Below are 24,936 nucleotides of genomic sequence, written 5' to 3'. Positions count from 1 at the left end.
ACCCCTCCATCTGCTGCAGCCACCATGTCTGACGCCGAGTCCGATTCACCTCCCAGCCTGAAACTTGAACAAGGCCTGCGCGACGCAGTGCGCACAATCTGGGACTCGGGAAACCATGAAGGCCTCACCGTCAAACGCGTTCGCAAGGCCGCCGAGGAAATGCTTAACCTGCCTCAGGATTTCTTCAAGAACGAAGAGGCATGGAAAGATCGTAGCAAGGACATCATCACAGATCAAGTAGTATGTTTCTCCGAAAAGCTATCCACCTTTAATTTCGCACTACTAAAACATGCCGCAGTCGCAACAGGAGGAACAGCACGCTGCCCCCAAAGACGAGGCCGCATCGTCTGCCGACGAGATCAAGGCTCCGCCAAAGCCCAAAAGAGGCCAGAAGAAGAGCACCGAGCAGCCTGCCAAAGCTCCGCGCAAGAGAGCTCCAGCTCAGCCCAAGCCTGCTGCCCGCAAGAAGCGCAAAGTCTCGATCAAATCCGACGAATCAGGCAACGAAGATGTTCCTGACCACAAGTCACCTGAAGACACAATGGCGGGAGCTGCCGACTCCGACCACCAAATCAATGACGCAGGCTCTGACGTGGAAGACAAGAGCAATGTCAAGAAGCAAAGCCCTGACGATGAAGACGATGATGGCCCCAACGTGACCGCAAAAAGATCGAATGAACCCAACGACAACGCAGCAGACTCGGAAAGTGAACTCTCGTCCCTTCTCGATGAAGCCCCACCACCCAAAGCGAAGCGACAGAAGAAGAGCGCGTCAGTTGAGAAGAAACCAGGCAAAGCGAAGGCGATAAAGGCCAAGCAGGACAAAGAAGTCGACCCCCAAGATGCCGAAATCAAACGCTTGCAGGGCTGGTTGGTCAAGTGTGGAATTCGCAAGGTTTGGGGCAAGGAATTGAAGCCTTTCACCACGCCCCGGGAGAAAATCAATCACCTGAAAGCGATGCTGAAGGACGCAGGCATGGAGGGGCGATACTCTGTCGAAAAGGCACGGCAGATCAAGGAGAGGAGGGAACTGGCAGCCGACCTCGAAGCAGTGCAAGAAGGCAACAAGAAGTGGGGTCAGTCAGACTCAGAAGAAGCGGACGCAAAGGGACGGCCGCGTAGGAGGCTTGCCAAAGGCCTCAAAGATTTGGAGGGGCTCATTGACGAGGACGGCGAAGAGAGCGATTGAGATTGCGACCTGCAGGAATCGCACGACCACGCGCAACCTCGACGGGGTTTATCATGCCGTCACTCGCCATTGTCTCTCGGAATTGTGGGCTCGCGACGGGATGGTGAAGCCGAGTTGCGTCTGAATGGTGACAGCCCCCCCCCCCCCCCCCCCCCCCCCCCCCCCCCCCGCGACAATTGCTCGCGGAGCAATTTGGCGGCAAGCAGGACCTTTCACAACAGGCGCCCGACGTCAAGACTTGAAGCGGGTAATTATCAGCTTCGGAACGAAAGAATTCATATAGGCTGGAAGTGAGCCATGAAACCCAACGCCCTGCGTTGCAGTAAAACCCCATCAAAGATGTATAGCTAAACCAGAAAGCCACCAGCGTCTGAATGTCATGCAGTAATAGCATCAAACAAAAAGGGCCAGAGCCAGGTCAAATTAAATGTACATGGAAAGCCAGAGGTATACTCGCCATGCGTGCGGAAAACCGCTCGTGAAATCCCAATTTGCCGCATAGCCTTCGAAAGTGATTCGGACCAACCTACCCAGGCTCACCCCATCCGACCCGGCGTCTACATCAACTGAGCCCCAGCTTCTGCTTCTTGATTCTGGGAAACACGCCAATGACGGTCAGGACGGCAGCGACGAGGACTGCCCACAGCTGAATGTGCAGCGCTGAGAGGTTGAAGCCGGTCTGGGTAGCGGCGGCGACGGTGGCCAGCGCCAGCAGTAAGACGAGGTAGCCGGACATGCGGTGATACTTGTAAATCTTCTTTGCGCTGTCAACGCTGCCCCAGAGGCCGGGGGTGAAGTACTGGGTGAAGCCGACGAGGGCCTGGATAATGAGCAGGACATAAGTGATGATGCCGAGGATGGCGTGCGAGGACTCAAAGTGGTCGAGGCCGCCGCGGGCCTTGTTGATCTCGATGACAATCAAGCCGGCGACGAGGGCAATGACGCCGAGCTGGTTGAAGCCAAAGTGCGCGTAGGTGCCCTGGCGCTTTTGTTGGGCCGTGTGTGTTGGCTGCAAGATCAAGATGCCCTGAGTGAGGAGCAGGATGCCGGCGGAATTGAGGAGCTGGGGGACCGACGACCGTCAACGAACGCTCTTCCATCAGATAGGACAGAGTTTGAGGGGATGTGTGAAATGTACGCACGGGATGGGCCGAGAAGAGTATCAGATCGTGGGAGAAGATGGCAGACCACACAATTGCGGTAAGCTTGTATCGGGCTCAGTCAGTCTTGTCCTCTTTCCCACCCGCACATATTGGACAGGGTCATTGAACGAACAATCCAGATGCCCGCCTGGGCAACAGTGCCCGTCCCGAGGACGAGATTCCAGGGCAGCGGCTTGCCCTGCTGTTGCGACGCATCTCCGGCTCGACCGAGCAGCGGCTCGTCCTCGCCGATGCGCTCCATGGAGGCTGCCGAATTGGTTTGCGGGATGCCAGTAGCAGAAGTCATAATTGATGAGAAGAGGCTGTGAGATGGAGCTTCCCCGGGGGGGGCTTTAAAGGGCAGTCCAGAGTAGGGTAGGGGTAGACGCGGGGACGGAATCACGCCTAAGGATCCGGATGTCTAGAGTTAGCTTCACAGGTGTTGACGACATACATACATACATGTAGCAATGAATGGAACCAACGGCAGGCGCAGATTGCCCAATTACAAAGCATTCTTGCGTCAGCTCCCGTTTCGCCTTTGCGTCCATTGGGCCGCGCTGCTGAGGCTGTCGTCCGGGTCTTGTCTGATTGATCCCGTGCTCCTGTCCCTCACAGTCACCGTTGCTCGACCCGATGGATTAGGAGAAGGCTTGGGGCATGGCCCGCAGATGATGGCTTCGTCGAGCCATCCAAGACTCCGTTTGGGTCATATAATCCAGGCAGTCAGTCGTCTGCTTCTAGAAGGAAAAAGCAATCATGCAGCCGTCAGAAGCTGCCGCGGCCAACCGTCCGTGTTTCTTTGACCCGACAAAGCCTGCACGCCGGCGCGTTCGACAAACATCGACGGCGACAATGACAGCGAGATTTGTGTTGTAAACAGGTGCGGTGCCTGGGCTGGGTGAAGAATGGGGACATGGAGCCAACCAACTGCGGGCCGATGCGGCGACCCTCATCGTCTGGCGCCTGCACCTCGTCATAACTCACGACCTCGCTCTCTCCTCCACTACATGTATACCACCTACCACCGCCACGACCATTTCCAACCGCCTGAGAGCCACCACGCCCACCACCAGCAGCTACTCGCTTCCCTAGGTCTCTGCAGCCGCACCTCTCCCCTCGTTCATCACGCAAGCCCGCCGCAACAATGCAAATCAAGTGCGTACACAGCTACCCCGCCCCACCTCACCTCGCCGTGTGAGCTTCCCAGCCTGACGCGCAAAAACAGAGTCCGCACCCTCACCGGCAAGGAGATCGAGCTCGACATCGAACCGGACTACAAGGTACGCGCACCTACTGCCTCCACGCATCACCTCGAATCCCCGTTCTCGATCACCCAGTGTCTCTCGCACCTCAAGAACCGCCATTTCCGCCGCCGCCGCTGGACAAACTGAACTGACACCGCCGCGTCTCTCCCAGGTCTCGCGCATAAAGGAGCGTGTCGAGGAGAAGGAAGGCATCCCACCCGTTCAACAGCGTCTGATCTTCGGCGGCAAGCAAATGTACGTTCGCTATTGCGCCGCCCCTCGTCCCTCTCTCTGTTCGCCAGAGCTTGCATCCCCGTCGCAAAGCTGTGCTGTGCCCCCCACGCTGACCACGACATCTTGGCTATAGGAGCGACGACAAGACGGCCGCCGAGTACAACCTCGAAGGCGGCGCGACGCTGCACTTGGTGCTCGCGCTGCGCGGCGGCTCCGCATGAGCCACGTCGTTATTCAGGACAAGTTCGCGAAGGCGAGGGAAGGACGTCGGTAGGGCAGCGGAAGCTAGATGGAACGCTCAAAAGACCGCGCCGAGAGGTCTTTGTTTCTCCTCCTCGTACTGCGGCTACACGATACAGCTCGATTCCAGCGTGAAGGGCGTTAATGGGACATGGCTTGGATGCATCATTATGAAGGCCATTGCTAGCGACATGGTTCTGGCCAAATGAAACTGGTGAATTTCCAATGTCTTGCTCACTAGGAGTGACCGCCGCTGCGATGCATGCAATGCGCTTGAAGAGATTCCCCGAGCCAGTGTAAAATGTCCACTGTAAAACCTCGCCAGTCTGCCCAAACCGCAAATATTCCAAAACGCCATTCAAACCCCTGGGTATTCATGCAAAACCAAGCTTCCTACCATCGTCAATATTGCTGCCCGTTACTATGGCCTGTACGCAAACCAAAGAGCGTACCCAAATCCTCCAAGTCCTAAATCTCTCACCTCCGCTTCCTCGGTGGCATCAAGCAGTTGACTGGTTGCTTCCTCTTAGTAGAGGGCGACGACCGCGGCTCTGAGTCACCCTTGGCCTCTCGCATGCTAGAACCCGCTGCGCTGGCCTTGATTTCGTCTGATTTCTGGTTGTTCGCCGATGACTGAGGCTTGCGGCCGCTCGTAAACGCCTTTAGCCTTGCCTCTCTGTCCTTCAATGAATCTTCCTCATTCCGAGTCATACTTCCGACGGCCTGAGTCCGCGCTGTCACACTGCTTGCAGGAGCCTTTGCTGGAGCCTGCTTCTGCCTGTCGACGGGCATCGGTGCACGGCTTCCTCCCAACATGCTCTTTGGGGCCGTCATTTGTGAAGTTTGGCGCGACCTTATCAAATGGTCGTTGGCGGAGCGGCGAGCGGCGATCATGCTCTGGGATTGTTGTTGCGCCTTGGCGATGATACCACGTCCCGTCAACCTCTTCTTGGTTTCCCCTGGCGCGAAGGTGTAGTTCCGAGGATCTCTGGTCATGGCGTAGCTGTGGCTGTAGTTCGGCAGACGTCGAGACCGAGTGGGATCGAATGTTCGGTTGATGAGGGTGCTGGTGTTCTTCTGCCTCTCCTTCTCCCCCTGAGCGAGCTTGGCCCTGAGTTCCGCCTTCTCTTTCTCAATCTGGCGTGTCTGCTCCTTTTCCAATTTGTAGTACAGCTTTGCTGTGGCCTTGATGTTTCTGAATTCGTTGACTTTGGCTTGCCAGCCTTGAATGTCGCGCCGAATGAAGATCTCCCACATGAGCGCCGTGTCCTCAGCGATGTGAGGGCTGTTTTCCTCTATCTCCTTAAGCTGACCGGGGTTTTCGATCTTCTTGAGAACTGGCTCCACGACATGGAATGGAATATCGCCGACGTCCACGACGAGTTGTACGCTGCGCTGAAGTCGCCGCTTGACAATGTCATACAGCGAAGGGGCCGGCATGTCGGGCTGCACAGGAGCACGACGAAGATCTGCTTCGTGTTCTACCAAGGCTGTGTTTCGAGTAGAGTCCGGTGAAGCGTGGGATCTTTCGAAAGGCCGTCAAGATGTAGAACCTGATGTGAGAGACGCAGTATAGGTGCGATGAGCCTGAAAAGGAGTTTACGAATAAAGAACTAAGTCAAGATCCAAATGGAAAGATGGCCAGCTAGATGGGGCGGTGCAGACAAAGGAGGCGGGCGCGAGTGAGGTGTGAACACGTGCTGAGACAGGCACATGTATCCAAAGTGAAAGCTAATAGGGAGAAAATACAAATGGGTAAAAAATGAAAAAATATAGAAACCATGTGGAGCAGGCAGTGCCTCGTGAGAGTCGGAGGTGAGGGTGAGGGCGTGGCTAGCAGCCGGCTGACTGACTGACGCTCTGACTGACGCCGCCCGCATCCACCTCCGAACCTCCGAATCTGTTGGCAGCTCATCCATCGTTCATTCGCCAACCATTCAACTCCAACATCTCCTCAAACGCGCCCACCATGTCTTTACGCGACTATTCTTTGCTCGATCAGGCTGAAGAGGGTATCTGCGCGCAAGTCTTTCCATGCGATCCTTTCGCTAACAAACAGCAGATTCAATTCACAAGTCGCGTCTGCTACCCATAGAACAGCGACCTTTCCAGCGCATCACGAAGCGCCTTCTCGCCGCCGACTCGCCAATTTACAACCCTCCTGCATCATTGCCAACTCCTCCCCCAGATGCCGCAACCGATGAAGAAGAGCTGGAGGCTGCGCGAGCGAAACAAGCGGCCGACCGCGAGGCATGGCGCAACGACATGCTCCTCGACTTTTTTGCCCTGTCAGACAGCATCGTTCGAATTCAATTGCTGCGCAACAGCAATGAAGCCGAGCGCGAGCGGTACGCGGCAGAAAAGGTCAAAATCGAAGCAACATCAGCATCCATCAGAGACAGCACCGCAACGCTGCGCACTCAGCTTGATGAAGCACGCGCCACGCTGGCACGCCGGAAGAAGTACGACGAACTCGCCGAACGCATCACGAGCAACCGCATGCTGCGCCCGCGCGAAGACCAGGCAGCGCAACTGCAAAAGCTGGAGGCTGAGATTGCAGAGTTGGAGCAAGAGAGCATGGTCTATGCGAAAACGTGGGCAGAAAGGCGGGAGCAATTTGGCAGGATCGTCGAGGAAGGCCGTCAGATGCTCCGGCTCATCAGAGACGAAAAGGAAGAGGCAGAGCGCAAGGAAGGAATGGAAGGCGGAGAGGAGACCATGGACGAGGGAGCAGAGGGCGGCAGCGCAAAAGCGGAGGGCAGTGCCGTGGGCACACCCAGGCCAGATGCTGGGTCTCAGACGCCGAATCCGACGCAACTGGCTCAGACATCGATTCAGAAGGGCAATCTCCTTGCAGTGCAGAGTCCTGCGGCAAGCCCGGGCCGGAAGGACGATGAGAGCCAGAACGAAGGTCAGGACACGGATATGGTTGAGTCTGGGGAGCTGGCACCTGAAACAGACATTGAAGAAGGCGAAGCGGAAGAGGACGCCAGCCCTGGCGAGCAGATGGATGTTTCGTAAGGTGGGGATAGGATACCCGGGCTTGCATGAGCCTTGAACGAAACGCTGTAGCTCTATGGAAGCTATGATTGACGCAGTCGTTGACGCTGGACAGATGATGAACTGCTTGTGCTCGCTCAGGTCGTTGCCCCGGCATGGATGGTGACTGGGATGCGCAGACGGCGGACGCGGAGACGGAGGCGGGACCTTGACCGGGCTGTTGACCATCACCAACCCATGTCCTGGACGGCTTGAGCCCATGATTAATGCTGGTGCAACGGAAGTTGGGCGTGGGTGCGTCCGGATGTTTAGCTCAAGTCAGGCATGAGGCCTCAACCACCAGCCACCCAGTTGCTCGTAGACCCATCATTTCCTGCCACCACCCCGCCTCCAACTCTTTCGTCGAGCTGCGGTGCAACCGTCATCCTGCAACTAACCATACTGCTCACGGCTCACGTCCTTGCGAAACGTGGATGCCAGGCCCTCGACTGGAGCTGCACAACCAGACCTCCTGCCGCGCCTCAAACATCATCGACCGCCGCCGGCCGCGCTCCATCGCATCACGCCGCAGGAACGGAAATGCCAGCCATCCCACCCATTTTTGACAACGAGTCGCCCTCGTTGGCACACTCTTCTTCTCCCTTTTCCTTTGCTCGCGGCTTAGGCTTCTTTCGCTCGCACCAAATCCTTCCCGACGGCAGCTCTCTGTTTGCCAACGCGAATCCGCCCTCGTCGCGCCTCGTGCGCCGCCAGCAGTTCCGACAAGACTCCAGCAGCACCAGCGGCTACATCCCGCTCGTCTACGATGACCTAAACTCAGGCCCGTCGCCCGGCGCCGTCGTGGGCATCGTGCTCGGCGCCGTCATCGGCTTCCTGCTCGTCGTGTGGCTCTTCTACGCCGTCGCCGCCATGGGAGGCTCGCGTGCCTACGCCGCCGACGAAGAGGTCGTCGTGCGCGAGCGACGTCCGCGATCAACGCGCTCGCGGCGCAGCCGTCGCAGTTCACGGCCCGAGATTCGCGAAATCAGCCGGTCCCCGGGGAGGCGGCAGCGCATCGTGGTGGAGGAGCGGCGGTCGAGCGTGCCGCCGGCGCCGCGGCCGCGCAGCCGGTCCGTCGTCGTCGAGGAGCGCGTCTCGGAGCGCGAGCGGCGCGTCGACGGCGACGACATTGTCGAGGTCATTGAGGAGACGAGCCCGCCGCGCCGCGTCTCGTCGCGCAGGAATAGTGGCTACAGGTCAGTCGATCCTGATAGATTCGCCGGCGGCAACTTCCCGCAGCGCCCTGTGCCCAGCAATGGGAAAAAAGGCAGGACGACGACTACTCGTAGGACCATCATAGACTGAGACTTTGTTTTTTTCTGAGAGCAGGAGACCATACCCCTGATCTCCCCGCCGCCATCCCCCTTGTCCAAAAGTTCGCGACCCGCTGCCTCATCATCGTCAATCGACAACATAGTCGACACATTCGACACGCATACATACATCGGCCAGCCGGCTTTTCCGTCGCTCAGTCCGCAATCCGCCCAAGGCTCCAAACATCAATCAATCTAGCCCGGTAACTGCTCGACAGCGTTTCGACCGACCTGCATCTAATCTGTGGTGGCTGGCGTTCGTTGCTTTGCTCTTCTTATTTGCCTTTTCCTTCATGATATCCGCGTGGCTCACTCACTGGCTCCTTTTTTTCTTGTCGACCAGCATCACAATGTCCATGTTGTTCTACGGAGGGTTTATCCAACAGTTGCTTTGAGAGGGTGGCAGTTTGCTGTGTTTGATGATTTTTTTTTTTTTCTTTTGTTGGCTGGAGGACGAAGGAACAGATGTCACTATGTTGCTGGTCATCCATCCAGGAGCGGTCAGAGGTGCCAACCACTCCTTTGAGCGAGCGCCGATTGTTTCATGTCTCTTCGGCGTTTTCGATTGAATGTTCTTCGTCGAGTACTGGGTTAGCTTCTCACACACGTTTCGCTGATGTTTGCAATCATGGAGAATACAGCGCGGGCTGGAAAGTAAATCATCAAGTATTCAAGTTGTTGGTATTGATTACATCTACGCTCGCGCCTCGGATGAGGGCTGAGAATTCTATATACTAAGCTGCCGCAGCTGCCGGCTCCTTAGGAGTCGACCGTTGTCGAGACTTTGCCACAGCCTCATCCACTTTGTTCTTTCTCCAATCACAGATCTCCGCAAAGTCACAAAATCGACACTTGAATGCCTCCTCAACGTCGACGCCTTTGGCGCCGCGTTCCCCACGCCACCAACTCATCTCATCCGCCAAGTAACGACCAAGAACTTCCTCATCGTAGTCGAAAAACTTGTTGCCAAGGCAGTCGCCGGTCTTTGATTCGCGGAACTCTGCCCTGAGCAAGCCATTCACGGCGTCGGGACCTGGCATCGCTCGCGAGAACTCTTGAATCATGAGCTGCCATAGCTTGTTGAGCGTGTTGTGCGCGACGAGCTCCGAGATGGAGTCGTCCTGGCTGTTCATCATGGCCGTGTCCTCGTTCGGCGGCTCGTCGCTGAAATTGAAATCGAGCTGCGCGACCTCGGCGATGAAGGCATCTGTGAATTGCTCGTGGGGCTTCAGTCTGTACCGTTCAAGGACCGTGTCGGCGTTGACTTGGTTGGTGGCGAGGTTGACGAGGAGTTTGCGGTACAGCATGAGCTGCATCTCGGTAGGTCGTAAGCTTGAGCCTGAAGGCAGCGTCTTGCTGCCCCGGGTCTTGACGTCTGTGATGAAGACCTGTTTGCTGTCGCTAGCTGGCTCTCCGGATTCCTTGGGCTCTGGGCTTGCAGACTTCGACTTTCGTCTTCGCCGCGTGTCTGGGCGCGTGTACGACAGCTCGTCGATGATTCCATTGACAACCTGGCCGTCGACGACGCCCCAAACCTCGAGTTCTCTCGTGAAACCCAGATTTCTCAGCGTCCGTAGGCCTTGGATTATGTTCCAAATCTTCAGGCCCCACGCGTCCTCTCGCGTCTTGACAAGCACTTCGACCGTCGTGTGGACCTGCTCTTCGAGCGTTTTGTGCACTCTCGAGCCCTCCTTCATTGCGGGAGTGCGCCGCTTGCGACCATGTTTAGTCAGTGTGTACCAGTACTGCAGTTCGCACCAGGCCGGGGAGACAATGTCGGTGACGGACAAGGGCTTCTTCGGTAGCGTTCTGAATCTCTCGAGCGGGGACCTGTCGTCGGGCGAAGGCTCGGCCGCTGCGTCCGGCTCAACTTGCGCAGGTTCTGAGGTAGGGGTTTCGCTCGTCTCTGGCTTGCGGGCTGCTAGACGCTGTCTGTCAGTCAGAATCATCATGGCCCGTGGGACGCAACGCGCAAAACGTACGCGCCTCGTCGTCGTCGCGGTGGACAAGCGGGCTCTTTTGACCCTCTGCGCATCCGGCAAGACTGGCTTCAACTTGGAAGACAGCGACTGGATGGCGTATGGGCCTTGGAAGAAGCGTTGACCCCGGAGGAACATTGTTTATGGTGTGGTCAAGTTGAGAGGTCTTGACTTTGCCGGCTTCCAATCGAGCGAGTACGTCTGCCAGTAATTGTTCGCCTTCGCTATCCAAGTCACTACCATAGTCCGATTGGTCGAAAGGCTCGATGTGAGCCTCAGGTTGCAGGTTCATCGTGAGCCATGTCGAGGCATGGTAGAGGGCAGATGTAGAGCGGTGCGCTGGGTGCAAGGTACCAGGTAAGTGGCGGGTGCGACACAAAAGGCGCCAGCAACGCTGGAGAGGCGTCATGGACTTGGAGAAGCGGATCCCCGCGCGCAACATAGTCGCCACCGCGCAGTTTGGACGAGCAACGCCTTCTTGGCTTTCATACTGGCGGTGACGCGGATATACGCTCCGGACTTGCGATCAAACACACGCTTGCGCAGCGAAGTGCTGCGTCGTCGTGGACAGGGTCCGCCAACGCTCAACAACGGACGGCATGCGCAGGTATTGCTAATCAATCGTCTGGCTACCAAAGGTCGATCAAAGCATTGTGTTATCCACCACTGCACGCAAATGGCGTGCTTACGTAGACATGACCCACGACGTTATGCACGGCGAGCGACGACTTCGGCCTTTGAGCCTCGGGGCTGGGCTGGTTGAGAGCCATTGACCTTTGGGAACCACCAAATTCAGCCGCCTCGGTCGCCGGTCGCAACCTTTTGCCAGCAGCAACCACTCGACCGCATGGCATCGGCCATGACTGTCTCTCAGAGGGCTGCGCGTCTGGTCCTGCGCAGGAATATTACTCTGCGATCGCATCTACGGCAGTCTGGAGGGCGGCGCGCAAAGTCGACGGAGTCAGAAACGACAGGGGTGCAGCGAGAGCGGCGCGATGCTGCAAGCAAGCCCAACATCACGCCTGCGGCCCCAGCGTGGGTTTGGCTGGAGCCCGCCATGAGACCGCTGCGGTCCTTTGAGCGGGCTCAAGCACGTCGCCCACTGCTCGTGCAACTCATCAGTTCAGTTTGTGTGAGACTCGATCCCCCGAATGCGTCCATCGTCTCGTCTCGTCACTGACCAAAAAACAAAATGTTGTAGATATGGTTCCTCGGCGATCTGTCAGCGCAGAGCATCTCGTCAACTGAAGAGGATGGCGGCTACTCGCCCATGCGCGCTCTTCGGGCTGTGGTCATTGGAGGCATCTTTTCCATTCCCAGCTACAAGTGGTTCATGTGGCTCGGCCGCTCTTTTAATTTTTCTTCGCAAATCCTGAGTTTGGCGACCAAGACGTTGTTTAATCAACTCACGTTTGCGCCCTTTTTCAACACGTACTTCTTCATGATGCAATCGCTTTTGAGCGGAGCAACGGTCGAAGAGACGGTTGAGAGAGTCAAGCGCACCGTGCCAATTTCATGGATCAACTCTTGCAAATGTACGTGCAAGGTGGCGATGGATGTAGATGACGCTGACGATTAGCAGTGTGGCCGGCCGTGACGGCGTTCAGCTTTGCATTTGTCCCTGCCCAATTCAGGAGCATTTTTGTTGGTAAGTGCCTTCGGATGCTTCGTCGCACCAAGCTTGTGCTCACATGTTGAAGGAGTAATTGCCATCGGCTGGCAGACGTGGCTTTCGCTGCTCAACCAGCGAGCTGCTCTGAGAGCAAAAGCACAGCTTGAACACGCACATGCTAGATAAAATTCTCGATCTGAGCGGGGCGTTAGAGGGAATGTACGGGCTCGTTTTGAGAGCTAGACAATAGACAAAGGGAGCGTAGACATTTGGCATCATATGAACGAAACAGAGAAGTCGGAATGAAAAGTCAGTTTTGATTTTTTGACTGTTGTAAAGACTCTCATAATGTCATCTTCGTGCCCGTGGTATTAATGTACAACCATGGAGATTCGGGCAACCAATCCATGCTACCAGTTGAAAACTTTCAGAAACCCGTGCCCATCAATCCAGGAATTGCATTGCCACTAACGCCAGCCATCCGAACCGTAAAAGCAAAGGACTTGCATCACCCATCCTCAAATCGTGACCCGAGGCAAGCACAAAGACGATGCCCAAGGCGACCGGGTATCAGGTGAAGGAGTGGGGTTGAGCTGCTTAAGAGCGCTCACCACGGAGGCGGCGAGCCAGCTGGATGTCCTTGGACTCTGTCGAGGCTGTTAGTGAACGTTGGGGCAAGGCAAGTGTTGAGAGAACTTACGGATGGTGACACGCTTGGCGTGGATGGCGCAGAGGTTGGTGTCCTCAAAGAGGGAGACCAGGTAGGCCTCGACGGACTCCTGGAGGGCGCCGATGGCAGAAGACTGGAAGCGCAGGTCCGACTTGAAGTCCTGGGCAATCTCACGGACGAGACGCTGGAAGGGGAGCTTGCGGATCAAGAGCTCGGTCGACTTCTGGTAACGACGGATCTCACGGAGAGCGACGGTACCGGGCTTGTAGCGGTGGGGCTTCTTGACACCACCCGTGGAGGGGGCGGACTTGCGGGCAGCCTTGGAGGCGAGGGCCTTGCGAGGGGCCTTGCCACCAGTCGACTTGCCTGTTGGGTGCGTTAGCGTCGTGAGGTTGGTGGTGAAATGGAAACGCGACGACGCGACGATTGCGACCGGCGACGCAGCATGCGCCACGCGCAGGATGCTTGTCGAGCATCGAGAGCATCGAAGAAGGAACTTACGGGCAGTTTGCTTGGTGCGAGCCATGATTCAGATGGAGTTGTTGATGGGTTGGATGGAGATTGTGGAGAAGACGATGACGAGATGTGGAGGGTGGTTGTAGAGGGATGGAGAGCAGGAGCGGGCGAAGGACTTATATGGAAGCAGGGCGGCGGGCGGATGATCTGGGCTTAGGCAGCGACCGTCTGTTTGCGCCTGCTCCCGTCCCCTCCCTACCGATTTAGCGCGTTTTGAAAGCGCCTTACAAAGTGCTGGAATCCGACCTGCTGCGGAGCTGATTTTTGATTGGCCAGAAATAATTGACAAGACGCTATTCCGCAAAGGGAAGATCACCGACCCGACCTGACCTGACCTGACCTGACCGCGTCGAGGGGCCCGTGCAGCCCAGCCGCATCCGCCCACCGCCAGCCAGAGTCAGAGCCAGAACCAGATCAACCACAGCCGGCGCGTGTGTGTGATGGCCCCGACGCGTCTCCCTGTCGCCCGCTTTGATAAATACCATTCTCGCTCTTCCCCCTCTCATTGACTCCATCCATCTGCTCCCACCACAAGACACTAACTACCCCACTCCGTCTTCCCAATCCAGCCTCAAGCCTCTTCTTCTCCACACAACCCAAACTTTCAACCCAACCTCCAACAAACCATGACTGGACGTACGTCGCTCCCCCGCCTTCTCATCTCTACATCTTCATCGTGCTAACCCTCCTCAACAGGCGGCAAGGGTGGCAAGGGTCTCGGCAAGGGCGGTGCCAAGCGCCACAGGAAGATCTTGCGTGACAACATCCAGGGTATCACCAAGCCTGCTATCCGTCGTCTTGCTCGCCGTGGCGGTGTCAAGCGTATCTCTGCCAGTCAGTACCCCAACCTTGTCCCTCGTCCCTCCTTGACCTGCTAACACGCCCCCCCCCCAGTGATCTACGAGGAGACCCGTGGTGTTCTCAAGACCTTCCTCGAGGGTGTCATCCGTGACGCCGTCACCTACACCGAGCACGCCAAGCGCAAGACCGTCACCTCGCTCGACGTTGTCTACGCCCTCAAGAGGCAAGGCCGTACCCTCTACGGCTTCGGTGGTTAAACACCCTTCCTCTGTCCTTCTTGTTTATTTCACGAATCTTCTACGGCGGCCTGCATGCGCGTACGGGGCACGAACACACGATGCCTTTGCGCTGCCGGATAGGTTGGGTCGGGTTCATGGGCTTACTTTTGTATCATAACGGCATCTGGAGTTTCACGGGGGTCCAACCAAGTCTCTTGAGACAATCAAGGAATGATACCACATAATCGAATTCTCGCAATCTGTTTCTCCTTGAGCCATGCATGCTATGATTGATATCTGCCAAATGTCGCCATCTATCTACGCTTTTACTGAGGCCTGCTCTGTTAAATGTCGTAGCCCTTTCGACATGTGGAATTGCTCGTGTCTGCCTTGCCTCCGCCTACTTTCCACCTAATGCTTTCATCGCGGTTGGTTAAGACTACAGGCTGTCTTGAATCTAATTGAGTTTCCATCACATACGTGCCACTCTACCCTACCGCCCATGTCATCCCATGTCTTGCATTTCTAACAATCCTCTATACCCCACATTATTCAACTTCCATGATGAAAATCTCATCTACCACCCGTAACCCGTGTCGAGTCCTAGCATTTATTTATTTATTTAGTTTAACGTCCCTCTTAAGTCTAAGACTATAAGAGATGAGGATAGCTATCCTAATAGTATATAATTAGCTAATGTATAATACCGTCTAGTAGGTTTAGACCATATTAGACTAGTATATATACATATAGCATTTCTCTCTAAGGGTGTTTTTTATGGTTATGATTAGACATTTCGGGCTAAGCCCTTATAGTAAAATTACTAAATTAGTAATATAGGTAGGAATAAGTAAATACTAAATGAGTGTAAGATAATAAAGGAAATAGGTATGTTTTATAGGTAGGGGAGTAGAATATAAAGATATATATATATATATCCCTATAACCCCTTAACCCTACTATGTAGTAGGTTCTCTCTCTATATACTACTATTTAGTAGCTATTTATGTATTTTATATAAAGGCTAGAGTAGCCTTTATAGTTTCTAAATTTTTAAAGAGGTTTTTCATGCTTAGTAAGGGGATATCCTTAGATAGCTATTTTCTTTATTCTTTATACTCCCTATAGGATAGTAGGAGGTGTAAAGGGGTTTCTTTAGGACTACTACACCTATATGTACTAGTAGAAGACCTATTAATGCGTAGTAGATAGGGTTTAAAGTATCTATATCCTATTTTTAGCTAATAAAAAGCTAAGGCTATAGGTCTAGGTATACCTATAGACACCTTAAGCTTATAGCTAGGTTTAGCTATAAAGGTGCTATAATAGGAGGAGTTATTATTAGATTTAGCTTTTCCCTTATCTATAATAGACTACTAGTCCTAAGTTATAATAGCCTTTATATCTATTCCTATTACTACTAGTACTTTCGGGTAATTCTTAGGCTCTTTATTAGTTACCTCTTTAGCTAAGGAGTTAGCTAATTAATTACTATATATATCTATATGGCTTAGTACCTATTCTAGTACTATAGATGTACTTTTAGAAGCTACTATTTTAGTAGCTTCTATAGCCCTTATTTACTAGGACTATCCTAGGTTATTAGAAGGATTTATAATCCTATATATAGCAGCCTAGTTATCTACGTATATATAATATATATAACCGTTTTTTAAAGTTCTACTAGCGTATTTAAACGCCCTAGTAATACCTTCTAGTTCTCTATTATGTACTAGGTTAGAACACCCTATATTTAGGGATTTAGACCTACTATTTAATAGGTTACTAGGTACTACTACTAAGCCTATACCTATACCTTTCCTACTAGATAGACTAGAGGTATTAGTATAGATATAAGTAGTATTAGGTCCCTTCCTTTAGCTATTAAGGTTTAGGTGCTCTAATAGTATATCCTCTTTACTAAGAGAACTAATCCTATAAGAGAATAGGAGGGCCTTATCCTATAGTAGGAAATAATAGCATTTAATAGGTTCTAGACGTTATCTATCCCCTATACTAATACTATTATATATATACTCTAATTAGGTAAGTCTCCTTAGTTTATTCTCTATAGAATTAATTCTACTTAATTCTCTAGGGATGGGGTAGTTCTATAGGAGTTTTAAGACCCTAAAGGCATACTTTTTAATAGTAGCATTTAGTCTAGCCTTCGTAGGAAGGAGTCCTGCCTCTATTTCTATAGCTTTAATAGGACTAGTCTTAAAAACTCCTAGAATCTTTCGTATAGCTAGATTCTAGATTGATTTTAGAGTTTTTAATAGATAGTCTATTCCTTTAGACTTATACTAACTATAATTAGCAGCCGTAGTCCATTATACTAATAACATAAGTTATATATAACTGCCTTATAGCATAGGGACCTAGGCCGAAATTAATAGTAGTAAGTCTATTAAGCTAAAATAGAGCGTTCCTTACTTTAGAAGCTAAAATATTAACATATTATTTATATTTTAGCTTATTATTAAAGTAGACTCCTAACTAGCGGATAGTCTCTTTTAGCTTTATAATACTAGAGTCTAGGAGCTTAATAGTATTTTTTTTAGCCTTATTCTAGCTAGTAAAGTATATTAATTCTATCTTAGATAGATTAAATTTTATACCCTTTATAGCAACTAACTCATATAGGAGTTTAGCTTCTCTCTCTAGCATTTTAAGATTCTTCTTTATACTAGTAGATAATATAGATAGACTAATATCATCTATATAAGAGAGAAACTTTACTACCTAAGAGGGAAATAACTTAGAGATATATATAAGAAAAAGTATAGGAGATATAGGACTTCCTTATAGGATCCTAGTCTCTATATCCCTAAACTCCTCTATTTATCCATTAAATGATAGTCTTAATAGCCTATTATCTAGGAAGCTAGATACCTAGCTAATAAGAGATAGTAGGAGTCCTTTCTTCTTTAATGATAGTAAAAGATTATTTTTAATCACGTGGTTAAAAGCACCTTTTATATTTAAAAATAGTATAGAGGTAATTCTATTAGATAGCTTATTCTCTTCTACTATATTAGATAATAGTAGGGCAGCATCTATAGTAAATCTTTTAAGTCTACTACCTACTTAACTAGGGTCTAGTAAGTAGGTAGTTTTAGTAATATAGCCTAATCTTTTAGCTATAATTCTCTCATTTATTTTTCTAAGGCAATTTAATAAAGATATTACCCTATAAGACTTAGGACTAGTATAGTCTAGTTTATTAGGTTTCTTTAAAATTACGCCTATTACTTATCTCTATGCTTTAGAGTGATAGCCACTATTAAATAGTAGGCTAAATACTCTAAAAAGGGTAATAGGACTAGCCTTATAGGTAGCTATAATAATGTCTTAATTTATAGTATTAGGTCTAGGTGTTTTACCCTTTATTTACGTAGAATAAGCTAGTTCTAGTTCCTTAGAGTCTAATTTAGGCTACTTCTAGCTATTATTAGGGATATACTTATCCCATATAATAGGTAGAGTAGTAGGGGGCTTAGGGAATAATGTTATGGTCTCTAACTATTTATATCCTCAGATAGATCCTACGGTTAAAGTATTAGGCTTAAAGCGCTAATTCTCTACCTATATACTTACTTAGATTAGTACTTTAATCCTACCGTCGTAAGACTAGCTTACTATGACTAATCATTACTATGAGAAAGGAGTTAACTTACATGCCTACGTCTTAATCTCCTAACATTTAATTAGTCGTTAATAAATGATGGAGTAGTAGTAGTAAGACGATTAGGCTGCCTAATAGGCGGCCTCATAGTAGTAAGACGATTAGGCCGCCCGATAGGCGGCCTTATAGTAGTAGTAGGGGCTACCCCTAGATAAGCAGGCCTACCTTATAGAATAGGCGTACTAATAGTAGTAGGAAGCGCTCCGCGCGTAATAGTAGAATTAGTATTACGATGGCTATTAGACGCTAGTAATGCGAGCACATATTAGACGCTAGTAACATAAGCACATCATAACTACGCCCTTACGTGATCACTTAATAAGCCGAAGCTGATTATAACTAAGCTACATAAACCGGCTAAGCCGTATAAGCTAGTAGTACTAATAGATAATAAATACTACTAAGGATATATAGCCTACTTAATAGCTAATAAAACTTCACATAGTAATAAGAAGATTAATTTCTTATCTATTTTAATAACGTAACTAAAGTAGTAATTCACGTAGTAAAGAGAGAGTTTAGTTCTCATTTTACTTCTTATATAAATATATATAGAAGATAGAAGAGTACATAGTATCTTCTATATTTATAATAATTAAGAAGACTTTACTTAACTTCATCTTTTAACTACTTAACTTTAATTAAGTTCTTTTTAATTTTATATATATCTAACTAAGTAGATAGCCTCTAGGTAAAAGCCTATATATTAGCCGCTTAATAATTCATGATAGATATAGAAGATCATTCTAGGTATTATCCCCGTCCTACTTTTTTATCACCTAAGGGAGGTATTAGAATACCTAAACTAGGTATACTATATATATAGCCTAAGCCTTATATATAACTGTCTATTATTTAATAAGGAAATTTAAGTTATCTTAGTAAGGTGTATTAGTATTATCTAAGGACTAAAGAGTATTAAGTATATATTAACTATAGAAGTCTTTATAAGGCTATAGTATAGTATATAAATATTAAGGAGGCATCCTCTTCATACCTACTTATAAGAAAGTAGAAGACTATTCTATATATAGATAGTATAGCTAAGAATTAAGCCTACGTAACTAGTACTTAAGAGGAGTCTAGTAGTTAATAATAAATACCCTTATGTGAAGGTACTAAATTACCTTATAAATTAGAGGAAGGAAGAGGATAGGTACTCCCCTTCTTATTATAATCTTTTTACTCCCTATTACCGGTTAAGCTTAATATATAAGTATAAGAGAAAGGTCTTTTTTATATAATATAATTTTAGGTTAAAGAAGCTTTTAGGCATATTCTACTAGAAGAAGCTAATAACTATTAATCTAAGATTACTCCTCTTATAAAGGGATAAACCTAGGATATTACTATTCATATAAAGATGTAAATTAAGACTCTTAAATAAGTTATCCTTAACTTAGTAGAAAGGATTATAAGTTATTAAACTTCATCATATAAAGATACTATTAAGTTAATAAGTTTATAGTATTTAGAAGAGAATAGATTCTAGAAGAAGAAGAAATATATACTAAGAGTGCCTAACCTACCTAAATTAATAAATGGCTAAAACCCTATATATGAGTATTAGTAGCTCCTTATGAATAATAAAATCTATAGTAATAAGGACCACTTAAAAGAGGTACTACTATAGATACTAAGGAAGCTATTATAAGTTACATCCTCTCTAGGATATAGGGTAAGGTAGTATAGTATTTAGTACTATTTCTTCATACCTATATAAAGATAGATAATCTAGTCCTTAATACTAACTTATATTACTAGCTTAAGTAAGTATTTAAGAATCCACACTAGTGAAAGGATATAAAGAAGAAGCTAAAGGACCTTCATTATAAAATTCCTATAGATCTTTAGAAGTTCTAGTTAGAGTTTATATACCTAGCTTTAGAAGCTAACCTTCCGCATAAATAATAGAAAGAGGATTTTTACTCTTTATTAGATCCCCTACTATAAACTTATTTAGTAGGAATTAAATAAGATAACTCCATTTCATTTAAAGAATACCTTTAAAAGGTATACCCTATTATATAAAGTATAATTAAGTACTAAAACAGTTAAAATATATCTTTATTATCCTAGGAAGACTATATAAAGAAATAATAATAGGAATAAGTAGGTAAATCTACTCTTTTAATAGGTAGAAGTTTAAGAGAGCAGCCTTTTTTAAGGTTATTATAGAGATCTATATCTCACGCGATAATAGAAAATCTAATATATAAAGGAAAGGTAGAACTTAAAGGTAATATTAGACCCTACTATTAATATAGAAAGTTTAGATACCTTATCTAATAGTGCCTAGAAACTAAAGTAAAGATAGTTAATACTATAATAGAAGAAGAAGGAGAAGAGTATATAATATTAGAACTATACTCTTCTTTATTAGAAAATAATAAGTCTTAGGGGAAGTCTCCTCCCTAAGATATAAGCTTAGAGCTCTATAAATTACTAATTTATAGGTGAATATTTATAACCTTATTAGAGGACACCTATTTACTATATAAACTATAATTATAGCTAGTAGTTACGCTATACCTATTTATACCCTAGTTAATACTAGTATAAATAGATCTAGCTTTATCTATCCTTAACTCCTTCTATAACTTAGGGAATTAGGGATTAAGAAAAGAAAGATTACTAGTAGGAACCTTAAAGTCTCTAGGTTTAACTAATACATAAATAAGTAACTTAATTTCATTTATTAATTATAATTCCGTTTCTAATATTAGCTAGTTATAATATATACCTTTATACTAGATATTAGGCGCTATAATATTATTCTAGGCCGCTAGTTCCTTATACATCATTATATTCTTCCGGATTACTATAACTAATAACTTATTTAGTTAGATCCTCTAGACTGAATTTCTTTTTTAAATCTTTTAAATATTCTAAAATTATCCACATAAAGTAAAGTTTTATAGATAAACTAATTAATTTCTTTAATATATATCTCTAACGATATTAAAGTTAATAACTAAGAAACTTTTTTTACTTCTCTAATAGAAATTAACCTACCTATAAAAATACTAATAGAAGTAGTAGATCTTTATTCTATTATACTAGATAATATTAATAAAGCTAATAAAGATGAAGCTTTTAATAAATACCTTAATGATTATTTACCCTCTAAGTATAAGAACTACTATAACATCTTTTTAAAATAAGAGTCTAACTAGCTACTACCTTCTTATACGGGAGTTAATCATTAAATTTCTCTTATATATAAGGATTCTCCGCGCCTACTAATAAGTCCCCTCTATAGAATATCTCTAGAATAGCTTACTATAGTAAAGGAATACGTCTAAGAGAATTTAAAGAAAGGATTTATTACTAAGAGCTATACACCCTACGCCTCTCTAGTATTAGTAGTAAAAAAACCTAGAGGTGGTTAGTAAATTTATATTAACTACTAATAGTTAAATAATTAGATAAAGAAAGACTTATATCCTTTACCTCTTATCTTAGAACTCTTATAGAGAGTAGGTAAAGGAAAGGTCTATATAAAACTAGATATTTAATAAGCTTTCTATTAAATCTAACTTTAAGAATAGTCTAAAGAATATACTACCTTCTATATAAGATATAGACTATTTAAATACTATATTTTACCTTTTAGGCTAAGTAATAGGCCTACTACTTTTTAATATTTTATTAACTAAGTTCTCTTTAACTATTTAGATGATTTTATTATTACTTTTATAGATGATATTCTTATCATTTCTAAAAACCTATATGATTATACTTAACACGTTATTAAAGTTCTATAATAATTACATAAAGCAGGACTATAAGCTAATACAAAAAAGAGTAAGTTCTTAACTACTTACATGAAATTCTTAGGATATATTATCTCTACTAAGGGTATATTAATAGACCCGTAAAAAATTAAACCTATTTATACCTAGTAATTACCTATAACCCTCTAATCTCTTTAGTCTTTCTTAGGATTCTATAACTTCTATTAGAGATTCCTTCCTAACTATAGATAAATTAGCCGGCTACTAGAAAAACTATATTCTAAAGTAAAGTGATAATAACTTAGGCTAGTTAAGGAAGAATCTTTTAGGAACCTTAAGAAACTAATATATAGTGAATTACTACTTATAAACTATAATCTAACTTTAGATACTTATATAGAAATAGATGTAAGTAATAGAGTAGTTATAGGAGTTCTATTATAATATTAAGAAAATTATAAATAGAAACTAGTATCCTTTTATTCTAAGGTAATATTAGACACTAAACTCTACTATAGAATACCTAATAAAGAACTCCTAGCTATTATATAAGGACTAGAGGAATAGAGATCTATACTTATAGGCCTTTATAAACCTTTTCTTATAATTACGGACTATTAAGCATTAGAATACTTTACTTCTAAGTACTAATTATCTATATAATAAGTAAGATAGGCTAAGTAACTTACTAAGTACTAAGTCCAGTTTAACTACTAACTAGGAAAGGAAAATATTATTATAGATATTCTTATAAGAAAGTAAGAGTAACTTAAGACTTAAAAAGAGAAAGTAAGGGCTATATAAGAGTAGTATCTCATTTCTACTTCCTAGGTAGTCCTACTTATAATGATAGAGCCGGAAGTTTCTCTACTAATAATTTTCCTTAATGAACTTCTCCGCGTAAATAGAGAAAACCTAGATCTTAAACTATAGAGAGAAATAGCCCGTCTTTAACTAGAAAATAAATCATATTAGAAGCTATAGGATAGATTACTTCTTTACTATAGTATATTAGTTATTCCTAACTAGGATAACCTTTATATAAGAATAATTAAAGTAATACATACTACTTACGTTACTACCCATCCTAGAATTAATAAAATATAAAAGCTATTATAGTAATACTATTACTAGCCTAGCTAGACTTATATAATTAAGAGATATAGCTAAAACTACTATATTTACTACTAGAACTATGAATTTACTAATAAGATACCTAGCCTTCTATATCCTCTACTAATTCCTAACCATCTCTAGTAATACCTAGCTATAGATTTTAAAGAGATGCCGTAAGACTAAAAGGGATTTAATTATATCCTTATTATTATAGACTAGTTATTCTAAAGAACCTTTAGTTTACCTTATATAAAGAAAATTAACGCTAAAGGAGTATCTTAACTTTTTTATGATTACGTCTACCGAATTTTTAGAAATCCTAAAAGTATACTATTAGATTAAGGTCCTTAGTTCATTTTAGCCTTTATATAGGAGCTATATAAGTTAACTAGTATTAAATAACATTTTAATTTAGCCTATTACTCTTAGATAAATAGAATTACTAAGATAGTAAATTAGGTCCTTATATACTAACTATAACCCTTTATTAATTACTACTAAAATAACTAGTCTAATCTTCTACTATTAATAGATTTAGCTTAGGCTACCCTCCTATATAAGGCTATAGGTCTTATACTAGTAGAAGTAGACCTTAGCTTTATGCTATATATATATTATAACTAGACTGCTTACATAATACTAACTACTTTACCTAAAGGTAGAACATAGTCTATAGCTTAGTCTCTCTAAAAAAGAAGATAAGAGGCCTATAAGTACGCCTATAAATTAATTTACTAATTATAAGAAAAGAACTACTAATAAGCTAATAAATATTATTATATACCTAACTTTAACATTAGAGACTTTATTTATATTAAGAAGACTAGCTAGATAATAGACCGGCTAAATCTAAAATTAGATACTCCTAATATAGGACTATTTAAGATTACTAGAATAAAAGGATATTTATATGAATTAGATCTTCTAAAAAGTATAAAGGTTATAAACCTTTTCTATACTAATTACCTATGTAAAGTAGCTATAGACCTATTACTATAATAGAGATACATAGAACTAGAACCTAAGGTTATTAATAACTAGTAAGAATAGGAAGTTAACTTTATCTATATAAGTAAGGTTACTTACGGAATTTTAAGGTATTAGGTCTAATAGTTAGGATATAATTAAGATAATAAGTAGTATATAGTAAGTTCTTTTATTAGGGCCCCCTAAAAAGTAGAGGACTTCTATACTACTAATCCTTCTACCCCTAGACTACTAAAGAACCTAGAAAAGTAGAAAAGAGCCTTACTCTAATAAGAATTATAGGAAGAAATATAATTAGATAACTAACCTACCTATACTCTAGTAAAGAGAATCCTTTAACACTATAGTAAATAACCCTTATCTATATAAACTAATTTATCCTTATCCATCCTATTCCCTATTTTAATTTTATTCCTTATCTTTTATACCCCTACTCCTCTTCCTCCTCTTTAGTAGGAATTAGAGCTAACTTCTTAAGTTTAGGCCTTATTACACCTTTAATAGAGCCCTAGAGAAAGTTATTAACCTAGTTATCTATTATATAGTAAAGAGTAAGGTACTCTCTAGGCTATATCTTATCCTTATATCTTTTATATTAATTAGGAGGATAAGTACTAGTAAGGTCACTTATAGTATAGTTAAGGTTACTAGTACCCTAGATATAGTTTACGTAATAACCCTATAAGAAACCTAGTAACTTATAGTAACTATAGAAGATGTAAGTAGAGAGATTATCCTAGTACTTAGTATAACTAGTAGCTTAATTAATACCTATATATTAAATTAAGTAAGCATTACGTAAAGAGCTATGAGATTCTATAGATATAATGTTAAAATAGTCCTTAGAAACTAGGATAATAGTATAATAAGCTAAGTTACTAAGGCCTAATATATATATTACGCGTTAGCTAGTTTTATTACTACTAAGGGATTTCTATAATAAGTTAGCCATTATATAAGGATAAGTAAGTAGTAATATATACCTTAGTAAGTTTTTTAAAGGCCTTACGTAGGATAAAGACTATAATCTTATTAGAAGCATCTACCTCTAAGTCCTAATCTAAAGGTTCTACTAGTAATTCCATAGATAAAGTAGCTAGATGAATAATACTACTATTATCACTTTTACGTAAAGGTATACTTAGTAGTATACTAACGCGACGGCTACTAGAATATATATATAAAGGTAAAGTAGGTAAATTAGCTTA

General features: G+C 45.0%; 10 protein-coding genes across 10 annotated transcripts; 6 read left to right on the top strand and 4 right to left on the bottom strand.

Moving 5' to 3' along the window:
• Positions 1–24: 24 nt before the first annotated feature.
• On the top strand, positions 25–1,189 carry IWZ02DRAFT_492855 (putative transcriptional regulator; the record flags this gene model as incomplete). Its single annotated transcript, XM_066769884.1, has 2 exons — positions 25–240; positions 299–1,189. 2 exons carry the CDS (start codon positions 25–27, stop codon positions 1,187–1,189), a joined length of 1,107 nt encoding a protein of 368 aa, XP_066620471.1.
• A 478-nt stretch (positions 1,190–1,667) lies between these two features.
• On the bottom strand, positions 1,668–2,967 carry IWZ02DRAFT_51516 (eukaryotic cytochrome b561-domain-containing protein). Its single transcript, XM_066770636.1, has 4 exons — positions 2,794–2,967; positions 2,465–2,736; positions 2,332–2,394; positions 1,668–2,252 (listed from the first exon to the last, which is right to left on the bottom strand). Exons 2-4 carry the CDS (start codon positions 2,636–2,638, stop codon positions 1,752–1,754), a joined length of 738 nt encoding a protein of 245 aa, XP_066620470.1. The 5' UTR covers positions 2,639–2,736; positions 2,794–2,967; the 3' UTR covers positions 1,668–1,751.
• Positions 2,968–3,478: 511 nt separating this feature from the next.
• IWZ02DRAFT_492853 (ubiquitin-related domain-containing protein) lies at positions 3,479–4,033 on the top strand (the record flags this gene model as incomplete). The annotated part of the gene is made up of 4 exons (XM_066769883.1): positions 3,479–3,489; positions 3,560–3,614; positions 3,751–3,833; positions 3,946–4,033. The coding sequence occupies 4 exons, from the start codon at positions 3,479–3,481 to the stop codon at positions 4,031–4,033; spliced, it is 237 nt and encodes a 78-aa protein (XP_066620469.1).
• Positions 4,034–4,188: 155 nt separating this feature from the next.
• On the bottom strand, positions 4,189–5,902 carry IWZ02DRAFT_51486 (RNA polymerase II transcription factor SIII subunit A-domain-containing protein). Its single transcript, XM_066770622.1, has one exon. The coding sequence runs from the start codon at positions 5,490–5,492 to the stop codon at positions 4,530–4,532; it is 963 nt and encodes a 320-aa protein (XP_066620468.1). The 5' UTR covers positions 5,493–5,902; the 3' UTR covers positions 4,189–4,529.
• Position 5,903: 1 nt separating this feature from the next.
• On the top strand, positions 5,904–7,271 carry IWZ02DRAFT_51487 (Tho complex subunit 7-domain-containing protein). The gene is made up of 3 exons (XM_066770623.1): positions 5,904–6,064; positions 6,115–7,074; positions 7,168–7,271. Exons 1-2 carry the CDS (start codon positions 6,022–6,024, stop codon positions 7,071–7,073), a joined length of 1,002 nt encoding a protein of 333 aa, XP_066620467.1. The 5' UTR covers positions 5,904–6,021; the 3' UTR covers position 7,074; positions 7,168–7,271.
• On the top strand, positions 7,272–8,558 carry IWZ02DRAFT_51755 (uncharacterized protein). Its single transcript, XM_066770699.1, has 2 exons — positions 7,272–8,287; positions 8,424–8,558. The coding sequence occupies exons 1-2, from the start codon at positions 7,377–7,379 to the stop codon at positions 8,434–8,436; spliced, it is 924 nt and encodes a 307-aa protein (XP_066620466.1). The 5' UTR covers positions 7,272–7,376; the 3' UTR covers positions 8,437–8,558.
• A 580-nt stretch (positions 8,559–9,138) lies between these two features.
• On the bottom strand, positions 9,139–10,675 carry IWZ02DRAFT_492849 (putative exonuclease V; the record flags this gene model as incomplete). The annotated part of the gene is made up of 2 exons (XM_066769882.1): positions 9,139–10,325; positions 10,387–10,675. 2 exons carry the CDS (start codon positions 10,673–10,675, stop codon positions 9,139–9,141), a joined length of 1,476 nt encoding a protein of 491 aa, XP_066620465.1.
• Positions 10,676–10,876: 201 nt separating this feature from the next.
• Positions 10,877–12,275, top strand: IWZ02DRAFT_51529 (Mpv17/PMP22 family protein). Its single transcript, XM_066770640.1, has 4 exons — positions 10,877–11,515; positions 11,585–11,918; positions 11,966–12,031; positions 12,084–12,275. Exons 1-4 carry the CDS (start codon positions 11,231–11,233, stop codon positions 12,179–12,181), a joined length of 783 nt encoding a protein of 260 aa, XP_066620464.1. The 5' UTR covers positions 10,877–11,230; the 3' UTR covers positions 12,182–12,275.
• A 158-nt stretch (positions 12,276–12,433) lies between these two features.
• On the bottom strand, positions 12,434–13,393 carry IWZ02DRAFT_51505 (histone cluster 1, H3g protein). The gene is made up of 3 exons (XM_066770632.1): positions 13,167–13,393; positions 12,696–13,031; positions 12,434–12,642 (listed from the first exon to the last, which is right to left on the bottom strand). Exons 1-3 carry the CDS (start codon positions 13,189–13,191, stop codon positions 12,593–12,595), a joined length of 411 nt encoding a protein of 136 aa, XP_066620463.1. The 5' UTR covers positions 13,192–13,393; the 3' UTR covers positions 12,434–12,592.
• Positions 13,394–13,807: 414 nt separating this feature from the next.
• Positions 13,808–14,463, top strand: IWZ02DRAFT_458559 (histone-fold-containing protein; the record flags this gene model as incomplete). The annotated part of the gene is made up of 3 exons (XM_066768017.1): positions 13,808–13,817; positions 13,878–14,015; positions 14,076–14,463. The coding sequence occupies 3 exons, from the start codon at positions 13,808–13,810 to the stop codon at positions 14,237–14,239; spliced, it is 312 nt and encodes a 103-aa protein (XP_066620462.1). The 3' UTR covers positions 14,240–14,463.
• Between the last annotated feature and the right edge of the window lie 10,473 nt (positions 14,464–24,936).

The sequence above is a fragment of the Phyllosticta citriasiana genome, assembly GCF_038021145.1.
Source record: "Phyllosticta citriasiana strain CBS 120426 chromosome Unknown IWZ02scaffold_11, whole genome shotgun sequence".
Classification (NCBI taxonomy): domain Eukaryota; kingdom Fungi; phylum Ascomycota; class Dothideomycetes; order Botryosphaeriales; family Phyllostictaceae; genus Phyllosticta; species Phyllosticta citriasiana.
Note: the sequence above shows the minus strand (reverse complement) of the source record. Positions and strands in the feature narration are given on the sequence as shown.